This window comes from Hyalella azteca, unplaced genomic scaffold (genome assembly GCF_000764305.2).
Source record: "Hyalella azteca isolate HAZT.00-mixed unplaced genomic scaffold, Hazt_2.0.2 contig13372, whole genome shotgun sequence".
Classification (NCBI taxonomy): Eukaryota; Metazoa; Arthropoda; class Malacostraca; order Amphipoda; family Hyalellidae; genus Hyalella; species Hyalella azteca.
In genome coordinates, this window is record NW_025943296.1 from 54201 (window position 1) to 73296 (window position 19096).

The 19096-nt window shown below is 38.8% G+C and overlaps 3 protein-coding genes across 3 annotated transcripts; 2 read left to right on the forward strand and 1 right to left on the reverse strand.

Annotated features, from left to right (window-relative positions):
* Positions 1–360: 360 nt before the first annotated feature.
* On the forward strand, positions 361–5412 carry LOC108682288. The gene is made up of 5 exons (XM_018171425.2): positions 361–636; positions 1520–1641; positions 2203–2282; positions 3527–3661; positions 4111–5412. Exons 1-5 carry the CDS (start codon positions 500–502, stop codon positions 4156–4158), a joined length of 522 nt encoding a protein of 173 aa, XP_018026914.1. The 5' UTR covers positions 361–499; the 3' UTR covers positions 4159–5412.
* Positions 4915–8803, reverse strand: LOC108682279 (trypsin-like). The gene is made up of 2 exons (XM_018171419.2): positions 8750–8803; positions 4915–7696 (listed from the first exon to the last, which is right to left on the reverse strand). Exons 1-2 carry the CDS (start codon positions 8801–8803, stop codon positions 6446–6448), a joined length of 1305 nt encoding a protein of 434 aa, XP_018026908.1. The 3' UTR covers positions 4915–6445.
* Positions 8804–13602: 4799 nt separating this feature from the next.
* LOC108682287 lies at positions 13603–17484 on the forward strand. The gene is made up of 4 exons (XM_047883645.1): positions 13603–13764; positions 15465–15615; positions 16289–16422; positions 16795–17484. Exons 1-4 carry the CDS (start codon positions 13713–13715, stop codon positions 16893–16895), a joined length of 438 nt encoding a protein of 145 aa, XP_047739601.1. The 5' UTR covers positions 13603–13712; the 3' UTR covers positions 16896–17484.
* Positions 17485–19096: the final 1612 nt, after the last annotated feature.

A 19096-nucleotide genomic window follows, 5' to 3' on the forward strand; every position in this document is an offset into this window, starting at 1 on the left:
AACGAAATGCGAATGTTTTATTTTGAAAAAGTTACACTTCTAAACCAATACATTGTGCAGAATTGCGTATGGCAAGCTCTATAGGCTTGGAATTCATCATATTATAGCAAAAATATATTATAAACCAATCACGTCACCTAGTATCATAGTAAACAGCGCTCCCACTTACGTGTGTGTTCACTTACTCCTACTCTCATGGCAATTACGGTGATTATAGGATATAACGACGTGGAGAATTGTCGTAACTGAACGACATAAAAGCGACCACAATTAGAGCCACAATGGGTCATCATAAATGAATCACTCCACATTTGTACACAGAATGCAGTGTATGTATGTCAGTCGCAATATAAAGCGAGTCATTCACGGACCACAAACTGTGCATGTTGCGGCTCCAACAGTCCCGCGTTTGGTAGTCCAGGTGAAAATGGTGAAATAATTTGATATTTTGTACTGAAAATTATACCTGCATGTTGAAAAGTTTGCAAGATTTGTTCCCATGAGTTATTCAAATCAAATGTGTTTCCCATCAGTTATTAAAATCAAGCTTTATCTAACGATGAAGAGTACAGTTGTTATTCTAGCGTTGGCTTGCGCCGTGGCGACCAGCGTCGCACCATCTCCCGTCGCTAGCAAGTGAGTACCAAAACAATAAAAACGAATTACCAAAACTTCTTCAGGAACACAAAATTTTATTGATTAACTAATCAGGATAACAAAGAATAAGCAATATTTATGCTAATACAAATGTGTGAATGCGAATACAAAGAACCCATATTTCTTTAGGAACTCAAAGTTATCCTGATTTTCCGAACTGAATTTCATGGGTTCGTAGCCCTGATGAGTTTTGTGGAATTTGTAACCAAATTCAAATTCCGAAGATAATTTGTGTGCCTAATTGAAGAAAAGGGCAAGCTAATCATTTTACCTGAAAGTGACTTTAATGGGCGATATAACACACGAGTGCCTGTTGATGGACGATGTTGTAGTGGTCAATACTACAATGACCGCTCCCCTGTTACCGAATATCTAAGGTGTTTCTAGCAACGTAACCGAGAGATCGCATGTGATCAGTGTTCGGGAATATCTTAACCCTCTACCGCCGTATGTCACTCTCCGGGAACATAACTTTCAACTTAAACTATACGTAAACTATTGAGTGTAGCAACCTGACGACGTTTGTACGCAACAGAGAACATTTTAAAGTTGTCGTAGTGGCGGCAACCATCAGTGTAAGTTATTTTGCGCTCACTAAAACGTATCTTTTTTCGGAAGTAGGCTTGTGACAATATTGCTTCGGTTACTTATGTCAGGCGGAAGAGGGATAATAAGTTTAGCTACGAGGTCACGTTACATTATTGTCGCATGCACCGTTAAAACGGTTGGTTTTCACGACGTAACGTTAAGCGATTACCTGAGTTTTTGGCCGCTCATCTGAACACATGTTACAACCTATGAAAATATTTAAACTTTATCAGTGACTTCTTATACAAATAAATACAAAACAAGTTTTTTACAGCGGAAGGATGCCGGACTGCGTCAAAGCCCTGATGTCAAAGAGCATCCAGGTTGAGATGAGGGACGGCATGAACGCGTGTATGAGTGAGCTTCACTTCACTCAAGTTTTCAGCGCTTCCGGTGGTGGGTAAACTCAAACTTTGATCATTAAAAATGCATTCGATTCCCATGATGATTTTCCAATTTTGTTTCTAACGAGCGAACTAACTCGGTTGTTTTATTTTTATGATGAATTGCTCAACGGAATCACTGATTTTACCTGAGGGTGCAATAAGTCTATACTTGTCGAAAGCCGCAAAAAAGTTAGCAACGTTTCATTACGACCCGAATAAATGTAAAATTCCAAAGCCAATCACTCTATACCATTATGATTTCGCTCTTTTTACTGGAATTTCCTTCAGTACAAATAGAAGAAATAACTTGTACTGTACTGCAGTGATTTCTAGTACACATAAGTGGTAATTAGTATTAGATGACAGAATTTGCTTGCTTATACAAGTGCGATTAATGACCAGACTGAAAATTTCTTTGACTGTCTGATAATTTAAATAAACAAATTCTCTGTCCATTAACCACACGCGTATAAATAAGTGGCATTTGCGGAGAAGTTTGCAAATACCTAATAAAACTTTGTTTCTTCTATAGGACTTCGTTCTTTTTAATATATTTTATGTGTTTTCTAAGATGGATCTCACCCGGATCCCGTTATCTTCAAAGAGAAGCTCAAGAAGTTACAAGTCTGCATCGCAGGAAAGATGGGATACGTATGTATAACGTAATTATGTTACAGAATAGAATAGAAGTGTCGGCACTGAAGAAATAGGCCAATGGCCTGTTGCCGATTCTTGTACTTTTCGTGACTTGATTCACAAGGGATCCGGCTTTTGGAACCCGATCTTTCCATAACTGATGATTGATTGAGATAGCTGCTGGACTTATTGCCTTGTTTATGCATTACTTTATGAAATCCATCATGCAGGAAAATAATGGAATAGAAATTATTGGCGGTATGCTTGGATATTATTTACTTGAAATAGCGGCTTATGAGTAAAAGCGCTATTGGAAAGTACAATAAAGCTTGAAGCTTTCGGAGTTGCGTTGGAGTAATTGCAAATAATGCTGGAGTAACTGCATGTCCATTGATGTGCCTTTAAACTGCAACCCATGCTTCGTAGGTGTAATATATTTTAATAATAAAGCTATAACCTTCATACGAGCATAAATTTATGTAAAATGTTATGCTTAGATTAAATAGGCCCGAGCTGTGGCCCGTTGAAAGTCATCTGAATCAGGAGCAAGAGTTTCACTTGACAGGCTTAAGAAAGCCGGGGGACGAACTATGAAAAATAGTTGTAACTTTATGAGTCAATCACTAACGGCTTTTCAAGATTAACAAACCAATCACAGAAGAGAAATCAGCCGCTACCTTTACCATTTGAACGGCTACGAGCAATTAATCCGCTATGCGCATTTAGGCCGTTACGTGTACTTGGTCGAGTTTTGCTAGTGCGGCCCTATATGCGTGGCATAAAAAAACTGGCACACTATGTCCAGCTCCGCCCATCCTGTTAAATGTCAATGGCTTGAATGTTATATTTAATCAATAATACCCGCATATTCCAAAAAAAATAGCACACGCCAAAATTTATGGTCAATATTTGTAAGATATTCCTTCTCACTCGATCTGCTGTACCCCTTCATAATGAGCAGTGCGAGATGGCGGTGTCCGAGAGCGATTTCAAGATAATGTAAATTTGTACAGTTCTTAACTTCTTATCCCATTTAAATTAGAAATTGATGAGTTTTTACGCTTCGTTTTTGGGAACTTGTAGGGTTTTTCTTATTCGTGTGGATTTGGATTTTCACTACTGATTGTATTCGAATTCTCAAAAATTTCTCGAACTGATGGTTGAGCTGGTCTCCGAAATGTTTTTATGAAGATATGGTTAATTTACTAAGCTTGATTTTTGCGTTCAAAGCGTTAAGCAATAATGCTGTGTTTACACAGGTAGCTGCGGATGGCAGTTTTGACGTGGATGCGTTCAAGGGCTCCATTGCACGGCGGGCGGTCGGCAGCGGCGAGGAGGCTAAAATCAAACGCGGCCTCGACAGCTGCCCCACCGAACCTCTCAGCAACTTCAAAGCAAGTTCAATCCAAAGTTGCTCCAACTTACATGTTGAACTTGACTAAACCTGACTCATATGTTGAATTCCTCCTCAGTATTATTTCTCCCTTATTCACTTCTGTCATGTTTTCTTGCATCTCTTCCTTCGTGGAGGGCCTGTCTTGCATTATTGTCTGATGTTTGTTATTAACGCCAATGAAAAAATAGGTCATATGGGAATCTATTTGAGAAATCTTGTTGAAAGAAAGTCACGAGAAACACTACAAATTCCATTACCAAAATAAATATTTTATTTCATGGAGCATAACAATTGCTGGTGAGAACAAGACTAACTGGCACTGCTGGTCTTTAAGAAGCACATACGAAAGGAATCGAAGCCCACAATTAAGACACAAATGTAAATGAGACCGTCATGCAGATTTGCGTTGTCAGTGCTTAATTAACTCAGACTTTAATTGCTTTGCAGATTCATCAGTACATGGCGTGTCTGGCGACGAACTGCGATGCCGCTTAATCCCTTGTAATATCTTGTAAATTTTCTGACGCGTTGAAACCCGAATTCTACAATAAAAAATTCTAATGGTTCTTGAATTTCACATTTTAAAAGCTTTCGTGCTCACTTTCTCGACACGACACCATTTTTGACGACAGAATTACCCTTTGAGATTGTTTTCTGTTTTAACAAAGTGCGAGCTGCACTCTGTGTCTATATATGGTCAAACGGTATTCATGTTGCGGCAGGATCTTTAATTATTTTTATTGTTCAGTTTTGCGGATCTTTGGTTTCTGTGGTCATGATTTGGTGGTGAGATGACTTTAGTCGAGTAGCAGTGGCTCCAATTGAAACATTTGGGACTTTCGTTCTTAAAACGTAAAAATCTTTATAACTCGACCTTTTTCTGCTCGAATGATTGCTCATTTATTAAGCCTTTCCTATATGTTAATGTATTGCACTTCAATAGTAATATTTTGTGGTATTATATTGCTTGCTACATAATCCTTACAAATCTATTAATTGATGGAAATACCTAATAAACAAGTATTTAAAATTTTATTCGTTGTAGAAATATTAAAACTTAGTTATTTTCGACTTTTCATTTTGATATATTAATGACATTAATTTGCAGGCGTTACCTATTCATTCTATACATTATAATAGATAGTTCCACTAGTCCTATCGTTGAAGTGCGTGAATGCGTGTCACAGGGCGTGCTCTTTTATGCGTGTCGTATGTTATGGTTCTTTAGTTGTCCTAGCCTTAATCATTAACGCAAAATTTATTAAAATTATGACATCATAAGCAATATGTTTGCAATAAATCCCTGGCGCCCTTTAATGGTATATGTAGGTGTGTGATTATAACTAAGCTGTGATGACAGGTGTAATTAGAACTAAGCTTTAATGACAGGTGTGGTTAGAACTATGCTGTAATGACAGGTGTAATCAGAACTAAGCTGTAATGACAGGTGTAATCAGAACTAAGCTTTGATGACAGGTGTAATTAGAACTAAGCTGTAATGACAGGTGTAATCAGAACTAAGCTGTAATGACAGGTGTAATTAGAACTAAGCTGTAATGACAGGTGTAATTAGAACTAAGCTGTAATGACAGGTGTAATTAGAACTTCAATATTCAATTAAATTTTTATTTCATTATAGCAGTACATGGGATTAAACAGCTTACTTATTCCAAACCTTAGTAACCCACCTGAACTGAAAGATTTTATCAATGATGATTATATTAATGATTGATTATTAATAAATTTAATGCATGCAGAATAAAACAAATTTTTATATCGGAAATATTTATCCTTTACAATTTATCCTTTACTGCAAAAATTAACTCCAAATGGTGTCCTTATGAGAGTTCTAGTTAACATCGGTCTCATTAGATTTATAGTTAACATCACACTTATTAGTGTGCTAGTTAACATCACACTCATTTGAGTTCTAGTTAACATCACACTCGTTAGAGTTCTAGTTAACATCACACTCATTATTTCTAGTTAAAATGTCACTGTCACTCGATCCGAATTCCGACGGAGTTCTGGAAGCTCCAAACGAATTTCGTGTCTATGATAACGACAAAAAAATCGGTGCGCATATTACATTAATAATGCTATAATACTTCACAATAAGGAAATGAATTGTATTCATAGAGCTCGATACAATGCATTATCATTTGATAAACGTAAGGAAGAATAGCTTTCTGTTCAGCGTGTGTAATGGTAATTAAAGGACGAGTGATCAGAGCGCACGCTCATTAGCATGCTGATCTAGCATGCTGCTTGTCTTAACACATTTATCATGCCACATTTACTGTTACGATATGTATATTAATATAAATTAGTTACTGAAATGATTTAATTTGCATCACCGAATATGTGGTTCCCCACTGAAATTATCAGCTGCATTGCAGTCCATTAGCCTATACTAAATTACGTCACGAAATGCTCATGAGGTTGTGTTAGAATTGAAAATAATTTTCTGTAAAGTGTCAATCATAGGAAGAAAATTGTGGTTCACTCATAAACATTTCAGGTATACACTAGACATTTTGTAAAAATTAACCTTTGAAGGCTCTATCGAGGCTAGGAATTTTTTTATTCTACCAGGACACCTGATTCTTAAAATAATTTTTGATTGTGTCTGCCATGGCCACAGCTTTTGAAAATATGCAAAATCACTCTTTTCTTAGATTTCATCAGTAAAGTATAATTAAAGAATTTGAATCTGCTCTCTATACCTTCAAGTTATTGATGCGTGATAAGTTCTCGATACAATGCGTCGTGCAGCTTTAGTTTAGACCTTGCAGAAGCTCGCCCCAGTGTTGGTTTCGATCCATTGAAGATATTTGGTTACCTTCGTGTAAACTCCAGGCTTGGTGGCCGTGGCACACTCGATCCCCCAGGACACGATCCCAAGCTGGTACAGACGCCCCCCAGACGGCACCATCAAGGGGCCGCCTGAGTCCCCCTGGCACGCATCCTTGCCCGCCTGCAGCGTGCAGAACATGTTGTCCGTCAGGACCGTAGGATACGTGTAGTAACTGGAGCAGCTCTGCGTGTTGAGGATGGGTATGTCAACTTCCCTGAGAGCCACCGACGTGGAGCCTTGGTAACTGGTCGTACCCCATCCCGTTACCGTTCCTAAGGTTCCATTGAAGTCCGAGTTGGGGAACTTAAAAGGCAGACACACAGGTGAGATTGTGGTGGTGTACGTCACTGGCGTAACCAACTTGATCAAGCCAATATCGTTGTTGACGTTATTAGGGTCGTAATTAGCATGCGTGATTAGCTGGGAAGCTTTTACTCGTATGCCAGACTGAGCGTTTATCCCGAGCTGGTCCGCCCCAAGCGCCACTTCTATATTTGCTGCAGTAAAACTCAGCAAGCAGTGCGTGGCAGTCAACACCCACTGGCTTGAGATTAGGGCTCCACCACAGAAAGGTTCTGCGTCTCCCACTTCGAGGACGCCTACCATCCACGGGTACTCGTTCGTAGCAGCCACCTGCCCACCTACCACTCGAGTTGCTAGTTTCTTGCGTCCACAGTCACAGGTGCCTGGTACAGTTGTTGGTGCCAAGGTAGTGGTGGATGTTGTTGAAGGAGCCTTGGTAGTGGTTATTGTTGAAGGTGCTTTGGTAGTGGTTTTAGTTGAAGGAGTTTTGGTAGTGGTTGTAGTTGAAGGTGCTTTGGTAGTGGTTTTAGTTGAAGGAGTTTTGGTAGTGGTTGTAGTTGTAGGTGCTTTGGTAGTGGTTTTAGTTGAAGGAGCTTTAGTTGTGGTTGTAGTTGTCTGAGCTTTGGCAGTGGTTGTAGTAGATGGAGCTTTAGTAGGGGCTGTAGTTGAAGGAGCTTTGGTAGTTGGTGTTGAGGGAGTAACCGTACCAGTCGTAATCGTGGTAGTGGTAGCGTCAGGCCACGTGCTAATGTAGCACCTGAACCCAGGCTGACTGTAATAGTTATAAAAAGCGTTCACGAACTTCAGTGCCACTCGATTGGTGATGGTAGTGAAGGTCAGTGACGGATAAGTGACGGACAGTGACGGACTTCCCTACTAGACGTCGTCGGGATAGGACGTACGTGTCGCGGCCGGCTCTCAGTGAAGTAAACAGTTGACGATAATTTTTCTTTGATGAGCAGTGGTTAATTAATTAAACAGACTGGGCCTGAGAGATGTAATCCAGTGTTTCGGCGGAAAATAAGGGAAGTCGGTAAAAAAGAGTATAATTTGTTCAGTGTGAAAGTGTTCAGAAAATTACTCTTTTACATATGAAAAAGACCCGAAAAGACCGAAAAACAGATCGGTAGAATGAAATTATAGCATTCAATACGTGAAGCAGTGAAGTGTTTACATTAAGTGACAAGTGTTTTGCATTAAATCACTGATACAAATAAGTGTTAAGCTGTAGTAANGTCGCTGTCCAGTCAGGGACAGAACGCAGTAAGGCGCGTGGTCGCTGTCCAGTCAGGGACAGAACGCAGTAAGGCGTGTGGTCACTGTCCAGTCAGGGACAGAACGCAGTAAGGCGTGTGGTCACTGTCCAGTCAGGGACAGAACGCAGTAAGGCGTGTGGTCACTGTCCAGTCTGGGACAGAACGCAGTGTAAGGCAGGATATCCAGCGTAATAGTGTAAAATATTCAGTGTAATAGTGTAAAATATTCAGTGTAATAGTATAGTAAGAAAGACGAGGTAAGATGGCTAAAGGTGTTGTTACGCAACCCCCTATGGATAGTTCCTGCATTATTTGCAAGGAGCTTTGCGATGCGACTCTTGTACTGCAATGCAGCAAATGCCAGTTTTTCATACATTTAAAATGTACTGATTTGCCGACATATATTGTCTTATAAGGCTCGATCAATCCAGAGCTTCTTATGAATGTACGAACTGCGTAATGAAATTTTACAAAAATTTCAAAGAAAGCGAAAAAAAAAAATAGACGGAACACGTCCAACGTTACATCCGACGACGACTAGGAGACGGAGGACGACGAAGGCGGCGCATCAGCGTGACCGTGGACTGCGACGTCCTAAACTCATCATAAGGTCATAAGGTAAGGTCATAAGATAATAGCCACAGTAAATGTCGGCGTCGGCGTAGTTGACATCTCCAGAAGGTGAGTAGAAGAATCGTGCGTAGTTGCAGTTGCTGTCATACATGACGCTGAATGCGTCGCAATATACGTAAACCTTTTGACCAACTGGTGCTATGCCTTCAAAAACGCACGTATGATACGTGTCTGGGTACGCATACGGGAAATTTATCGATGTGAACGTGTAGACTTGATTATTTTGAAGTACGAGGTTGCTAACACTGCAACACTTAACTTCGCCCCACCAAGCTAAGCAAACCACCACAGTTAATATCAGATGCATTGCCGTAGTTTTCTTCAAATTTGTGATGTACGGCTTTAGTGTATCCACTTATCAGTGGTTAAGAGACGCAAAATTAGTTATTAAATCCAATTGATCTGTTTTGACCGAAATACCAGGAGATTCAGGTTGCACCTTAATTCTTGCTCCTGTCAGGATGAACGAGAGACTGATGCTTCACTTCGACGAACGGTGGACTAGCTTTTATAGGAAATACACATTTCTGTATGATTCCAGGAATTGTTCCAACTTTTATTTTATAAATGTTATTCATTCATCAATTGTTCTCAATAGCTTCAATGACTCGGCGATTTTACAAACCTTTGCTGCACAATGAAGGTCGAAACCCTCGAAGCCAATGCATATGTTTTCGATTGTATCATCAATTTCGACTTGGTACGATCTGTCACAATCAACAATACTGTGACCTTTTCAATTTTCTATTCACTGTATGATTTTTAATGGACGTTCTGTGTTGATGATCATTTACTTTGAACATTCTCTCTATGAACGGCAATTTGATCACTAGTGTCTTTGTTCGTAGTCATCAATTACAGGAATTCACGTTTTGTTGTCAGGGACACATGTTGCGATGCTAATAACAACGTGAAAAACTCGATTAGGAAATAATGCATTTTTGCAGCATTGATACTGGGGCACCATTCGGACTAGGTTGAGCTCATTAATCACCGCCATTCAAGTGTTTCATTTGAAGCCAGAGGATATTCATCCTGTTTTTAGATTCACCAACATGTTTCAATTCACAATGGATCATCGGTGAAAGTTTTCGAGAATTTTCTTCTTGTGATATGTTTGTTAATTTGTACTCAATTTGAATGAAGGACTTCAACTTAGTCATCTGAGCTTATCTCTGAATTAAGCTTGATTTTCGCTGAAATAAATAATGTCTTCACAGATGTTAAGCGAGCGGAACCCCAACGGGTTGGACGAGTTGGGTTTAATAAATAGGGAAAGAAATTTCAGATGATTTCTGAATTAATTACGCTGCTATATCTATTCTAGGGGTCACGATAGATTTTTCCTATATAAATCTTTCTTTGAATTCTGAATACACATATTCCAGATCTGTCGAATCCAAATTGAATTTTCGGTAACTTGCAGCCTAGCCAGACACTTCAATTCCATGCGCTTCCAACCCAATTAATCTTAGGTAGGCCATCACAAAAGACGTCTTATCTCTAACGATAAATTTTTTTAGCATTTCAACAGGAAACTTTAATGGTATACAAATTCCTAGAATTTAAATAGGAAATTTAACCGTTTGGATTTTCGGTAAATTTCGCATTATTAATGCAGAATACAATGGCTTCATTGCAATGGCCTGTTAATTCAATGGCTTCATACATAAGAATGCTTCATAATACATTTGTCTTATGTATCCATACAATGGAAATAAGCATAATATCGATGTCCTGTTGCAAGGGAAAAAATCCAATATTGTCTCTTGTATAACAAAATCTTTGAAAGTGACTCATGCTCGTCTGAGATAGTGGTAATAAAGACTAATGAAAATACTAAATTATGATATATAATAATGTCTATTGTTGAAATTTTTGTCGATCTTTAAATTTACAATCATGCCAACCTAGTTTGCAGTTATTGTGCTCACCTACTAGTGAAGAGCGAGCCTCTGCACCTCTTAACTCCTATTTACTAATTGATGCTGAGGTACGTAATTCATGCATTAATCATCAACCCTTATGCTCGCCGCCATCGATAGCAGGTTAGTAAAATCATAGCGATGTCGGCGCTGAAGAGTAGGCCTGATGTGGCCTGTCGCCGATTCTTGTACTTTTCGTGACTTGTTCACAGGAGATCTAAAAACAGTTTCATTGGCCGGATCTTTCCCAAACTGACGATAATTTGGAATTGTTACTAGACTTCTACCAGAGTCGTATGATTATGTACCAGAGTCGTTAAGCGTTTGTACTAGGAGCGTCAACGATGCAATCTGGGAGGGTGTTCCTCGTGTCGGTGATTCGAAGCGAGAAAAAGTTTTATCGCATAGATGTTATCGCATCGGCCCTTGGTGTTGGTTCTTGTTTCAAATTCTAGTAATCCTTCTGGGACCTTGCATAAACCATGAGTATACTTGTATACTTCAATGAGGTCACCACTCAGACGTCAATAAAAGAGGCTCGGAAGCTTCGTAATCCTTAATATTTTTCATAAGACTTGCCCTTTAAGCCTGGAATTATTCTTGTTGCACGTCTTTGAACACTGTCTATTAATTTTTTGTCCTTTTCAAGTTTCGGTGACCACACGGCGTTTCTAAACTCTAAGTTCAGGCGCACGACAGCAGCGAACAACTCCTTCATCCCTTCTGCATCCAGAAACTCTTAATAGCGTCTGATCAGTCCAAGAAGTTTATTGGATTTATTAGCTTGCGTTTCAATATGCCTGGAAAATTTCAGCTCCTTGGCGACATAAACTCCCAAATATTTTTCCACTCTAGACTTTTCAATCATTACTCTCTCGTTGCAATCATGTCTTCTCATACTGCAATCTTGCTGTTCATTGTTCTTGATGTCCTTTTCACTTATCACTTTATCAGCATTAAAACGCAGCTGCTTTGTATCATAATACGCGTGCTTTATATTAGCTTCACTATGACTCATGCGAGCTGCTTAAAAGGCAGTATTAGTATTGCACTTAGGAATCACTTCCGACACATTTTGAATCTTGTTTCATGGAACTGATAAGTTGTATGTTTTTTCCTTTAGCTGACTACTCATTCTATTGGCCACACACGTTATCTCGCCAGCGCCAAGATAAATGGCGCAAGCGAAGAACCTCCCTGTGAAATAACCGAATCGACACTTCAGCGTATTGATGTAAAAATCTGAAAAAATTCCCCCCGCAAGTTACTGATATTATCTACTTATATTTCAAATTTGAATGAAATCTGTTCATAATTGACGGATTTATGAGTGCCAGAGTTGAAAATGAAGTTAGGTTTTGCATTCGAGCTCGCAGGCGAGTTCGCTGAAGTGTCGATTCGGTTGTGAAATATTAGTTCCAGGAGCGTAGCTCGTCTCCTGATCTAATACCGTTCCTGACCTGAAAATTTTCCTGAATACTGACAATGAAGCTATGCGATCTGGTGACAATGGCACAGCAAGTTTCAACTCTTTAAAGAATGAAACGTCAAACTACACTGTTTTATATATTTTTAGTTATGTTTTTTGACATTTTTGTAATACATTTAACTAACAGCTACCGTCAGAAACTATTTTAAATGAGAACCAATTATTTAGCAAATCAAAAATTTTAAAATGCATTTTTCTTTCATATTCCTCATGATCATGAGGCGGACTATTAACTATTTGGGACATGGGTTCAACCATGATTTGGGACTGGGAGTCCTGCGTCACAGCTGACGTGCGTCGTGCATTGCAAAGCAAAGATAAGTTACCACGTTTTTCTTGACTTCGTTTCGTGTCCGTCTGTCATCAAAAATTCAAACCTTAATTTATAGCTCTTCTAAACATCCTAGTGAGTTGAAATTTGCCATGTATGCTTATGCTGCCTAACAATTCAAGATTTGATCATCAGAAATAATAATTTAAAATTTTTTTTAAAATTACAAAAAAAATTAAAAGTACACTAAAAATTCACGGTTTGGAATTGAGTTTTTTCTCGAACATCCACACTTGCCAACCCTGGAAATTGATTTGAGTTGCTAAAATTGCTAACTAAAAAGTAGAAAATAAATAAATATAAAAATATTTTTGAAAACCACGCTTTTCTGGTTTTTGCAAAACTCAAAATAGTGAAATAAAACAAATAAAAAACTTTTAAAAACCAAGTTTTCTTAACGGACACAAAAGAAAAACATTTACTCTTACATAACATTACGTAACATTTTACATAACTTAAATGTTATGTAAGAGTAAATGTTTTTCTTTTTTGTCTGTTAAGAAAACGTGATTTTTAAAAGTTTTTTTACTTGTTTTATTTATTCTATTGTTCGTTTTGTGAGAATGCGTGATGCCGTGTTTTCCGCGGCCTTACTGTATACTTATACTACGTCTCGGCTGACGTGTATCGTGAAGACTGGATTGTTTTTGATTGTTCGCTACTTGAAATTAGCGTAACCCATCGTGGCGAAAGTAGTCTTGCACACCTGCTAGTCTGCTGCGAGTCATGCCTGCGGCTGCGTCAGCAGCAGCGACAGCGTCACTGCTGAGCAGTGAGCGCTGATAAGTGAAAACTGGGATTGTGATTTACGAAAAGTGTTTTGTTTGGAGCGCAGACTGCGCCTTGCGGCTTGCGCAGCTAAACTCCATAGCCCACAAAATATACTCATTAATTTGCCCTGAAGGCTGAAGCTAACGCCCGCGTCCCATTGGCATTAGGTAGATGGTCATTATTTTATTCATTAAGAAGGCATATATAATGGCACCATGCCTGAGTTATGAGTTAGGGTAATTAGCACAGGAAGTTGATAATTGACTTCAGGTGATGTCACTGATATGATGGTGATTGAGATTTGAGAAATTGAGATTACCTATCAAGGAAATGACATCATACCTATTTATATTTTGTTTGGGAGTTTGTGTCCAATGACAGAATGAGCTCAGTTTGGTTGAGAGGTTTAAGTAATAGTGTAGAATCAATAGTGTAGGAGTCTAAGGAGAGTCAGTTCACGGTTCACCAACCATCAATTTTGGAAATGATTTCAAGCATTTTATTGGTATTAGTTTTATGTGGGTTCATACAGTCTGGTATGTATCCTTGATATGAATTTGAAATATATAATTGGATTATTAGAACAATGAAATAATAAAAAATAATAATCTTGCCTAGTGTCCAGTGTCCACATAGCTAATTAGCTAATGTCAATTGCCAATGACACATAGTAGGCTTAAGCTGTCACAACTCTTGTGCTTCCTTTCTCCAAACCATACAATTCATGTTAAAAATAATATCAAACCTGAATTTTGTAGTTATGTCTGTACAGCTTCATAGTTTTTTGCTTGTCAATCAAATGCTACACTTTGTCTTGGACCAGTATACTTACTATACTAAAATTTCTGTGATAATGTGATGAACTCTCCAGTCTCCATTGAGGGCCATTTCTACTTAGTAAATTGTAATATCATTGATTGAATAGCCCTTGTGTAGGTCTTTTTAGTGCATTTTCTCATTTATGAACAAAATACACTATTGTGCTTGCCATGTCCGTCTGTTTGTCCATCTGTCCGTCTATCCATGACTTCATGTTTTCGTTGACGAGAAAATGTGCTCTCAGCTCTCTGTCACTCACTGCAGTCTGCAGTGAGTACTGACTACTAGTACTGAGTTATATTTTTTCTAGAATTGGACAGCTTTTGTACTGGCTCACAGCCTCACAATGATAATTCTTACTTATTAATTAGCTTCATCATTATTATTTTATTATGCATCTTTATATTGGTGGCTTCATGTGAAATTGAAATTGAAATGCGTGGTGTCCTCTGGTCACGACCTTCATATCGGTCATACACGCTGCCTAAAAACTTTTAATAACATCAAAATATTAAAAAGTTCACACTCGTATCATAACAAAAAAAGTTCAATTAAACCGTATTCACAGCAGTCTTAAAAAAAGCTTAACAATTTTGTTTCGTTTTGCAACAACCTAAAAAAATAAAACAACATACTACAACAATTCGGCACAGTCACACGTCTTCAGGTTCCACAACCACAATATTCTTGAATGTGATATAAATTAAAAAAAATTGTTCCAAATATTTGTAGGTTATTTTGTTGGTAATATAATGGCCTTCATTTGCATGTACAATTGAAAATAGTTTAAAAAAACTACCATGCTCTTCCATGATATCCCCATGAAAGAGTAATATATGTGAGATTTTTTGTAAATCAGCTCTTTTCTAATTTTCTGATCTTCTTCAAGATTTTGTTCAATATCTTATTTATGTTAATGTTGGCATCAATGATACTTGCTGCTTGCTGGTCTACTTATAGGACTCAATAGAGAAGTCCAACAAAAAAGTCTTTCATTTTCCACCATGAATAAAATGCTACTAGGTATTGCTGTATAGTTTTTGATGAATGAAACAAAACAATTTTTTAATAATTCTTCTTTGAAGATGGCCAGAGATTTCTTTACCTTCTCTAAATTATCTTTAATATCTTTGATTTGAAATTTGGTAGAGCAATGAACAAATCACTTAGAAAGTTTCTAAGTGGAAGATATTCAAAAGGAAAATTTATCATGATATGATGTTCAGTACTTGAGCCATGATGGCAAAAAATAAAATTAATTAATATTTACCTACCTATATATTTATATGCATGATACAGGCTGAGTAATTATTCTGTGAGAATTGCTTGCAATGATTGCACATAGAAAATACAGCCAAGTGCTGCTCATGGCAATATGTCTATAATGCCTAACATTTTTTTCTTTTTATTACCAAAGGGACAGCAGTGATATGTGGAACAGTAAATGGTACTGGACAAATCATTGAAATTGTCTGTCCTCAACTTGAGCAGCCTCGTGAATATGTCTGTTGTGGCTATGGACCAGATGCTTACCACTGCTGCTTTGACCCAGAGGTTGTTGTGCATGAGTAAGTTGATCCACAGATGGCAGTTAACTTCTTCAAATACGAGTTGATTTTTATTCAATTTTCTAATTCTTCTTTATTGTTTGGACAGATGTAAGCAACCTATTGAGTTTGAATGATGCACTGTTATATTTCTATAATGTTTTTACCATTGCCAGGTCACAATTCTTGAACGTTATTGTCATTGCCCTGTTGTCACAATTCTAAACGTTATTATCATTATTGAATCACAATTTTAAACAGTGTCACCAATGCCCTGTGATAATTTTACTTTACTATTTAACTTGACTTTTAGAACAGTCCAGTTAAAGAATATTATACATATATTCATTGAAGCTGAAATTTGCATAAAATGTATGCTTCATCCCATTTCTTGTGTGGCTGCACCCAAACCCTTAAGAGTTTATTGTTTTATTTTTGTAAAATTTATTTCAGTAACTATTGCTGCAACACATTACTATCCTATGCACTACAAGCCTACTTTGCTTGTACTTTGTATAATGTATATATACAGGGGTGAATGAAACTGATGATTGACGAATATTTTGGACAGAGGAGGATTTTAAAGAAAAGGTAGGTACTAATGAGTGTAGTGTTCCAATTATTTTGTCCAACCGCTGTATATATAAGTAGGTATATAGAGGCAGTATATAGTACCAGAATTATTGTGTTGCAGTCTGGCCATGCTGCTGTGGGTGCTGGCCGGCATAGTGCTGGCTGTGCTGCTGGTCTGCATCTGCGTTTTGTGCTGCTGCTTCTGCCCCTTCTGCCTCATTGCTAAACGACGTAACCGAGCACGCCTTACTAGAGGTGTGTTGCCAGAGCTGCATTACCAGAGCTACCTACACATTTTTCAGAGTGATTTTACCTGATGTGCATTGCCAGAGGTATGGTAGCTTCCATTACCTTGCTGTAACAGGGGTAACAGAAAGCAACAACAGGCAGTTTTCTCATTTTTTTGCAATTTTTTTAGCCTATTCACTTTTATGGTGTCTCTGCATGATATTGAACACTACTACCAAGTATGCTGTGATTTCATTCTATTCCATTTGTACTTTGTCGTTTCTTTAGAAGCTTCAATTAAGAGGCATATTCCTATTTTTTTACTACTGTGTTGTGCACTTAACTAGCAGAAAGCCTCCAGATATCACGCACCTTTTACATGTCTTCTTCTTATTGCAGGTGCTGCTGAGGTAGCCATAGTCATGCCTACTCAAAATGATGTCCAGCTGCGGCAGCAGCCCTACCCTCAGCAACCCTCCCCTCAGCAGGACTTCCCTTAACAACCATCCCCTCAGCATCCATGCCCTCAGCAGCCATGCGCTCAGCAGCTCTACCCTCAGCAGGCCTACCCTCAGCAACTGTCCCCTCAGCAACCCTCCCCTCAGCAGCACTTCCCTTAACAACCATGCGCTCAGCAGCACTACCCTCTACTGCTCTACCCTCAGCAGCCGTGCCCTCACCAGCCATGAACATACAACCTGTCCACCCCGAACTCCCATGAATTTTTTTTTTTTCCGGACCAAAAATACCCTCAAAAACCCTCTCCTCTGAAATTTATTATGCCCTTAACTTTTTTGGTCATTTCTTTTTCAGCTTTCAGGCAACTTTGTGTCGCTCCATGTTTTCTTCACTCTCCTTCTTGCTACCATCATCACCACAACCTTAATTACTACCTCCACTACCATTTGAAACCATGCTCCCATACACTGAAGATAATTCTTTGCAAATCTAGTGTTTAAAATAATATATATGATAGAACCGTTCCTTCATTGGATATGAAGTCCATGCCAATTTCTATTATATATGCACTATTATGTCACACTACATAGTACGCAGTGGTGGGCACAGCTAACCTAAAAGTTAGCTTCCATAACCGCTAATCCGCTAACTGAAAAGTTAGCTTCGATAACGCTAAACCAATAAATCACCAAAAAAAAGTAGCAGAATTTGCCGCTAACCGCTAACTTTTAATATATAAATTAAGCTTTCGCTTAATTTTTTTTTGGGGGGGGGAACTCTGAAAAACAGGCCTAGAGAGCTGAAATTTCAGCCTTGAAAATGAGCTTTCCAAAAAGATGTAGCATGCTAAGATCAGGGCCCATACTTTCAAAAAAAGTTAAGAGATCGGAAGTTCATCAGCCAATCATTGACGGCCTTTGAAGCAAAATCCACCAATCGTAGACAAGAAAATAGAGCGTAAATACTTACGTTCACTTAGCGAATTTTGAAAGTATAGGCCCAGATGATGATCAAGATGTGCGTAACATAAATAATTAAATGAACAAATGAAATAAGGCAGTAGTTGACATTCAACATACAGTTTATTAAACGAATAAGAAATATTAAGGTTACACCAGGGTTACACACTCCTTTTACTCTGGCTTGCTCTTCGCCTTCATCTTCTCGAGTTGGTGATTGTTGCCCTTCGTGAACATCAGCCTCTCAAAGTTGGCATCTGACAGGGTGGCTCTCTTAAAACTCAAGATGTCCTTGCCTATGGAAAACAGGCGCTCAACTGCAGCACTGGATGGGATGGCTGTGTTGTACTTAACGAAAAGGTTCATTAACACCTGCTTGCTCAAGAAGGCAACGTCAGTCAATTCCTCCTTCGAGCTGCTTTCCAGCCAGGTCTTCACCAAATTCTGTGCCTTGGACTTCAATGACCAGTGGCTCCTCCTGCACTCCATGGGCTGAGTAATGCTGCTGAAGAAGTCATCTTCGCCATCCTCGTCATTGCTGGTGGTGCTGCTGCCCTCCTCAACGGTCTCCCTCAGGGCTGTCTCCACGGCGGTCTGTATGGCCTTCTATACCCTGCTGAGATGGCTGTGATTATGCTTTTCCAGCCAGGACAGGCGAAACTTAGGGTGGAAGGCCGCTGCCAGCTGGCACTCCTTGTCTTCTAGGAGGGGCCCAAACCTTTTCGTGATGCCTGCCAGCATTGCGTCCACCATAGGACTGCAGTATAGGTGTGGGCGTGGCACATGGCGTACGATACTTAGCATTAAATCAGAGGTTTTTATACATTTATAGCGGACTTCCAGTTAGCGGAACAAAATTTAGCGGAAGCTAATTGGTCCGCTAAAGGTTTTCAAAGTTAGCTGAACAGCTAATCTGATATGGAAAAAGTTAGCTTCGCTAATTAGCGGTTAGCGGATTAGCGGAACTGTGCCCACCACTGATAGTTCGTACACTATTAGGCCATTATTAATATTGTATGCATTCCTATTTTGATCGGTTCAAATCTTCTGGAAGCTCATGAGGACAAAACTGTACTCTGGTAACTCAGTGCTGGTAACTAAGTACTGGTTACTAGACCACTTCCTGTTGTTGCTTGGTTGCAAGGCGCTTTATTGTCAGCTGACAGAAGTAGGAATGTTGACGTCAGAGGAATGAGGTCGTTATTTTATGCGTTACTGCGTGTCTGGTATTGCAGTTAGTATTGCAGTTACTGCGTGTCTGGTATTGCAGTTACTGCGTGCCT

Bases quoted from the DNA above. Each gene is read 5' to 3' on its own strand.
- LOC108682288 (XM_018171425.2), top strand. From the start codon at position 500: ATGAGTTATTCAAATCAAATGTGTTTCCCATCAGTTATTAAAATCAAG. The intron at 637-1,519 runs GTGAGTACCAAA...AGTTTTTTACAG, and splicing joins CCATCTCCCGTCGCTAGCAA to CGGAAGGATGCCGGACTGCG. The intron at 3,662-4,110 runs GCAAGTTCAATC...ATTGCTTTGCAG, and splicing joins AACCTCTCAGCAACTTCAAA to ATTCATCAGTACATGGCGTG.
- LOC108682279 (XM_018171419.2), bottom strand. From the start codon at position 8,803: ATGTATGACAGCAACTGCAACTACGCACGATTCTTCTACTCACCTTCT. The intron at 7,697-8,749 runs GTCAACTACGCC...GACGTCTAGTAG, and splicing joins TCTACTCACCTTCTGGAGAT to GGAAGTCCGTCACTGTCCGT.
- LOC108682287 (XM_047883645.1), top strand. From the start codon at position 13,713: ATGATTTCAAGCATTTTATTGGTATTAGTTTTATGTGGGTTCATACAG. The intron at 15,616-16,288 runs GTAAGTTGATCC...ATTGTGTTGCAG, and splicing joins CCAGAGGTTGTTGTGCATGA to TCTGGCCATGCTGCTGTGGG. The intron at 16,423-16,794 runs GTGTGTTGCCAG...TTCTTATTGCAG, and splicing joins CCGAGCACGCCTTACTAGAG to GTGCTGCTGAGGTAGCCATA.